Source organism: Belonocnema kinseyi, chromosome 7, assembly GCF_010883055.1.
Source record: "Belonocnema kinseyi isolate 2016_QV_RU_SX_M_011 chromosome 7, B_treatae_v1, whole genome shotgun sequence".
Lineage (NCBI taxonomy): Eukaryota > Metazoa > Arthropoda > Insecta > Hymenoptera > Cynipidae > Belonocnema > Belonocnema kinseyi.
In genome coordinates this window covers 5,256,601-5,263,693 of record NC_046663.1, presented here as the reverse complement: position 1 = coordinate 5,263,693, position 7,093 = coordinate 5,256,601, and the positions used below count along the sequence as shown (strand labels likewise).

Here is a 7,093-nt window from a genome sequence, read left to right as displayed (position 1 = left end):
ATCGGGCTGAAACTATAGCTACAAGCTATCTAAGGATGGTACTACAGAACGCCACCTCAAGGTAGGCCTAGTGGCGCCATCTCTTGGTCAGGCCGGAAACTTGTCAATCCACCCTCGTATGTCAGGATTTTCGTAAAAGTTGTCCATTGAACTATTTTTTAAGAAATAATTAAAATTGTTTGTATTAAATTTGTTTGATTTAAATTAATAATTTTCTATCGGAATTATCGCTTCTCTATCGGTTAATGCTGATTCAAAATCGCTACTGAATGGGTCCGAGAAAAAAATTACTTGGCTGATTAAAAAAGTTGATTTCGCATTCAAAACTCACTCTAACTTTTGGGCAGCTATCTGTAATTCCAGTGACAGATACGCAATTCGAAAAACCTCAAAACCCATTCAAATGTAAGTTAATGGATTTTTGTTTCCTGGGTATCTTTCAGTTATTAGGAACATGAAATTAATATAAAATTTAAAATTGAATAGTCTTAGGAAATCAATACTTTTTGTTAAATGTGAGCTTTGAATTAATTATTATTCATTTATACCTGCTGCTATCGACGCTATATTGGCTACTCTCAGCTGCTCTCTTAACGCTTCATCTAAAATCGCCGAAATCCGTCTAAGTGTTTGCGCATCGCCCTATCACATTTCGCGCACGCATTTCTTCCAGGACAAATTGAATTTTAGAACGCGCGAATGAAAATCATCCTAAACTCAACATACCTGTCAGTTAATCATCATATTACTCGTATATCAAATAGGAGACACTGCACTTACGTTCAATTGCAGGTTGAAATTAAGTGAATCACTTAATTTCATGCAAAAATTAAATTCATCTACATCTAAAATTGATCATCTTGAATTACTGTGTGTGAATCTAGGAAACACACCTCACTTGACCAAGGCAAAAGTCTGAAAATATTCACTCATTGGAAAAATGTTTCAGATGAAATTTGTAGAGCATTTAGTCCTCTACAGTTTAAAAAATGATTATATTTTGTTGTCGATGTACAAAAAAAAAGTTGTTTCCAAAAAACTGGTTTATGGCATCTTGCTTCAAGATGGCAGAACAAGCTGCAAATTTTATTTTTGTGCAAATTTAGAATGTTCTTTTGAGCAACAAAATAAACAAAAATTTACAACAAGTTTTCCGGATGTAATGCAAAGTAAAACTATCGAACGTCTGGACTAAAATTAAAAGAAAAAATTCCGGATGCAAAAAACTTAAAAGATCTTCAATAATAATTCAGCTTCTGAAGTTAATATTGTTTCAGATAAATTTCTACATTAGTTTAAACGAAATAAGTAACTACATTTTCATCCTTTAATCTGACTTATAAAAAAGCAGTATCTCATAATACTAGGTTTAATATAACACAATTTTTGATATTACAACTATATTATTTGTAAGAAAATAAATAAAAGTTCGGAATTATTAGATTTGAAATTGAATGAAAAAAAAACTGTTTCAAATCTACATTAAATATTTTTTTCCGATTATCATTAATTACAAAAAGTGTAGAAATGATAATTTTTCAGATGAAGAAGAACGCGTTGTCTGCAATTTCATATTCCACCTCCTTGACAAATATAATTTGTTCTATTTTGTTCTATTTTAAAATCTTTAAAAAAACTATATCTTACAGTTTTTAAAATTGTTTGTCGAATTTACAAAATTTTAAAGCCTTCTAAATATCGCTTAAAATTATTCTAATTTTCATTAATTTTTTATTTCAATTCTGTAATATAAAAAAATTGGCTAAAATCTTTCAGATTCGTTTTCAACCAATTACGAAATCTTTTAAAATATTCTGTAAAAATTAATGTTCAAAAACATTTAAAATTTCCCTAGAAATCTTTTTAAAAAATTATTTTTTTCTGGAATGGAAACATTTCAATTTGCCTAAAAATCTCCTTTTTTAAAAAGTGATCCAGAGTGTTTTGAAACCATTTTTCAATCTTCTCTTAAAATTTTTTTTTTAGTATATTAAACTGTTTCTGAGTATTTCGAGAAATTTAAATTTTTTACTACTCTTTCAACAATTGTACCCCAGAGCATACAGTTCATGCAGCCTCTAAAGTTGAATTGTGCATCGGCAAATATGCATATTCTACTCAAAACTTCATTTTGAAACAACTTGTTTAATTTTTTATCCATAAGATTAATTTTTCACTAAAGAATACAGATTTTCTACCAAATACTTGATTTTGCAACTCATAAATGATAATTGGCCGACCAAAAATGTAATAGTGAAATTTTCAGATAAATAAATTCATTTTTAACAAAAAAGTTCATTTTCAAACTAGCAGTTTAATTGCTACCAAATTGTAGGATATAAAAATCTGCAATACGAAATTTCTACAAAATAGCTGGATTTGCAACCCTAAAATATTTATTTCCAACTGTAATGATGAGTCTTTGACAACAAAAAAGAGTTAATTTTTTAAAAAGTTGTTTCACTTTAAACTAAGTAGCTGATTATTTAACGTTACATTTTCAACCAAATAGGATAAATTTATAACCCCGATGAATAAATTTCGACTAACGAGACAAATTTTTAACTAAAAAGGTCAATTTTCAATTAAAAATAAGGGGCCATTCACAAAATACGTGATACATTTTTCAGGAACATCCCCCCCCCCCCCCCCCCCCACGTGATACCTTTTCAGCTAAAGCAATTAATCTTAAACTAAAATTATGAACCTTAAAGAATAATGAATGTTTAACAAAAGAGTTCAGCATTTAAGTAAGAAGGTTACTGTTTAACTAAGAAGATTACTTCTCTCAAAATAGAATATTTACATTTTTAACCAAATAAATTAACCTTCAACCAAAAAAGATTTTTCAACAAAATAGTTAGACTTTCAATCAAGTAGCAGAATTTTTTCCCAAAAAATTTGACTCTTTAACAGAATAATTGCATGATGATTTTAAAGTTTTGAGTAGAATTTTTTCAGGTTATTGAAATTCTTATATTTTTGACACTTTTTGAGCATTCAAAAAAGCCACGTTTAACTATTTCTATCATGGTTGTTAATGGTTGTTAAGGTAAGACCGTGTTTAGTCTTATGAACTATAACTTATTTTTAAATGTAAAAACACTTCGGAATCCAAATTTTAAGCACAGCTCGCTCCTTTATCGTTTTTTTCATGTTTAGAAAAAAACATGTTTTTTCAAACTTTATTTCTGAAAATTTCCAATATATGCTTTACATTAATTTTTTCTGAAAAAAATTGTTTCTTTAAAAAATATATTAGTTATTTTCTGGATTTTTGCTTAAAAGATCATTTTTTACGAACTTATTTCGATACTTCTACTTTAAATAATAAAAAAGCTTTAAAAATCTTTCTTTTGAAAATAAATGCAAAGAACAAGGTTTATACATATCAGGTTTATTATGAAATAAGCAAACAGAAATTAGAATGCAACTTAATTATTGATAATTTCATAAACTTATTTTTGTCATTCAAGGAAAAAATATTAAATTGAACGGTGAAAAAAATTGCTAAAAATGCTTTGTATTAATGTTAGAGTGACATTTGATGATGCGGATACAATAAGAGAGTGAGCACTCGAAAACGCAAAAAATTATTGCCAAAGCTTCTAGCACTATCAAAATTTGTAATTTAGAAAAAAATGCTTATAAATATATGCTTATGGAGAGTGACAAGACAGGGTCCTCCACCTATTCAAAGATTTTTTCTGATGATATAATAAGTAATTGATGATTAGGGCAAAGTCTGTCCATTCTTTTCCTTTATTATGTAGTTATACAAAAATTTGAATTATGATAATATGAAAATGATTACTTCTGTATTAATGATACATTTTGAATTGACAAAAAGGGACAATTAATCACCATTTAATTTAAGATACAGAACTTTATCATAACTTTATTATTTATTAACCGTCTGAAAATTGTACATCTACAATTTCTGGATCAGGAAAGTCAGAGTTCTTGGCATACAGATTTGAACGCATTTCATCGAATGTCTCTGTTCATACCAAATTCAGTTGTTGAGTTTTTTTATTTGTCAAGACGGCAGTCTTGTTCTAAATCTGGACCAGAGTTTGTCTACTGGGACTAGTGGGCAGCATGGCGCATTCTAGATATGTAGTCGACTTCATGTTCGCGTTGATTTTCGGGTAGCAGGCGGAACCCCTGATGCCCGTCGTGCCTCTCAAATATTCCAATCTTAATAAAATCGCGAAACAGGTAATCACCAGGCTCAAATGAGTCCTTATTTATTTCAATGTATCCACCGGAACTTTCAGGTTCTGAGTTAATAGGAATTTTTTTCGGATTAGCGATTAAGCGGTTGACTATATGATATAGAGTTACACTAGCATTTCACTTATGGAATTGTAGAAAAAATAGAAATGTTTAATTACTTATAAGGCCGGTGTGCTCATTTAGTAGTACGTACAGCTCAGGACGTTCAAAATATTCTGCGTAATAAAAGCCACGACGAATGATTATATCACCTTCTTCCTCATCGATTGGTACAAATGGTCCAGCTGATTAAGTAAGGAAAAAATAGTTACTGACTATTTTAAAGATTGAAAAATGCTTTTTCTTATACCTACTGTATCATACTAACTAAATTACTTTTGCATTTAAGCCATGGGGATGTTACATGAAATGAGATAGAAAGATATTTTGATTCTTTAGTGGCTTACTATTATATTCCAAGAAGAAAGAGTTTTTTATTGAATAAGAAACATGTTTTTTCCCTAATAATGTTTAAATATTGCTCCCGCTCGCGGCATTTTTCGCCAAACTCAGAGATTTGCTATATGTGTGTGGCGTAATTTTCCACGAGAAAATTCAAACCACTTAAATTATGCAAATTTAAAAAAAATAAATAAAAATGGTTTCTAAACATGCATTTAAGAGCATAAATGTCTCTATAAGGCTTTTATATCAAACAATAATTAATAATAATTGCGAAGAAAAGATTGAAATAATCTGTCCAAATAACTTTTCTCCATTGCCGACCTGTTTTTGTTTTGCGGTGAAGGAATATAAATTTTATTCGGATCTTAATCCTCTCTAGAATCACATCCAGCCACAAAACACTTCTTAACTAATAATATAAGTTCTTTAGGCAATTCGCTGATTTCCAAATCCATTCTTTGTTTATATCTTTGACCCCGTTTGACTCGACTTTTATTTTTGATTTCTTTTTTTTTTAGGCATTGATAGGCTAGCTGGATAATCAGATAGATCAGCTGTCAGCTAGAAAGTCACAACGACCACGAAACCTGATGGCGCATGATAAGGAAAACAACTTTTTTGTTTTTTTTCCACTTAATTTTTCAACGTAATCACCCTCAAGACTGATCAATTTCTCATAACGGTTCTCTAATGCAGTGATGTCATTTTTCTAGGCTGATTCGTCAAGTCCCCTAAAATGCTCATTCACAGCATCGAAGACTTCCTCGTAGCTGAGAATTTTTTTACCTCCGAGCCATTTTTAAGGTAAGTGAACAGATGATAGTCGCTGGTGACCAAATCTAGTGAATATGGTGGAAGAAGGAACAAGTCGAACTCGTGCACAGTGCACAGTTGACATCCTAGTAGTCTTCAACTATCTCACTTACCTTTAATCTGCGGTCCTCTATCACCATTTTATGAATTTTTGTATCGTTTCGGGAGTTGCGACCTCAACGGAGCACCATGAACGTGGTTCGTCATAAGTGCTCGTGCGACCTTTCTTAAATTCAGAAACCCACTCTTTAACCGTCGAACATAATGGAGAAGAGACTTTCAATGTGGAATCCATTTCTTCTTTGATTTGAATTGGTGTTAGGTCTTTTAAATAGAAGTATTTAATAACCCTACGCTTCTCTGATTTTTCTATTTTTGCACAAACAATCGAGGTGTATTGTTCAGTATGCTCAAAAATATATACTAATAGAGCAATCGACTTGAAAATTGATATGCAAGCTAGTGAGATATAGTACTATAGATATAGTACGTTATTCTCTGCTCAAGCTTTTATAAAAATATGTTTCTCATTCCATGCAACATTCCCATTAAACCAGAAGTAGAACTCCAGGCCTTTTCGAATTTGAAATCGAGTGGACTTCTTTTTCTATTTCCACACGTTAGAAAAAGACGTCCGTTCGGTTTTCAAATTTCGAAACGATCCCGAAGTACCATAGCAGACAATTTTTACATTTTATCGTCAACAAAATGTCATTTTCATAAAAAAAATTATCGAACTTAAAACAATGTTCCACATTTAATATTTCAAAACAGTTTTTCAAGCGATGTCTAGGAATGGTAAAGGAAAAACTGAACGAAATTTTGGGGAATAGAAGCTTTTAATTTGAATAAAAAGTCAAATAAGAACCTTTTTATTCATGAAAAAAAATATTTATGATAAAATATAAAAAGAATTTTCTTAAACAAAATTTGTTACAAGTATACAACTTAAAACTTATCATATGAGTGTTTAGCAATTACTTGCACTTTTTAATACAAGGGATGTAATGTAATTGAAATATTACTCATTATGGAGTAACATTCTTTTAAACATTAATTTATCTTAATTCAATCTTAAATACATTATGATAATTATGGTTGGTAATATAATTATATTCAAAAGCATTTGTGCACGTTTGGTAATTTTAAACTATATACTGTTCAAACCTTTCTTTAGGAAATTATTTTTATAATTTATTATTCATATTATTAATTATGTTTTCAAAAATAAATTTTAATTTCAAATAATTAAAAAAATTTTATTTTAAATGTGACTTGTTATCATAGTTAAAATCTAAGATATATTTAAAATCTTTTAATTAAGAGTCTTCATTTAGTATTCAAATAAAATCTAGAAAACTGTTTTGAAATATTAAATGACTCAATTGGCTTTTTAAAAATATTTTTCATTTGAAACCACCATCAGATTTTATGAGCCTATTATGCCCTTAGAACAGTGAGCGTTAATATAGCCCTTTACCATGCTGTTCAGCCAGCGGCAGTTCATTAGTTCCAAACGCCACAGCACAATCAGTTAATTAGTTCCACAAATGGCCGCTGAATAACGCAAATGTATTTCATTAATTTTCTGTAGACA

General features: G+C 29.8%; 1 protein-coding gene across 1 annotated transcript in view; it reads right to left on the bottom strand.

Annotated features, from left to right (window-relative positions):
• The window catches only part of LOC117177222, a 53,851-nt gene that overhangs the window by 38,324 nt on the left and 8,434 nt on the right, over window positions 1-7,093 (bottom strand). The window contains exon 3 of the mRNA XM_033367776.1: window positions 4,398-4,523. Within this exon, the coding sequence (XP_033223667.1) occupies window positions 4,398-4,523 (126 nt within the window). The remainder of the gene's footprint in view (window positions 1-4,397; window positions 4,524-7,093) is intronic.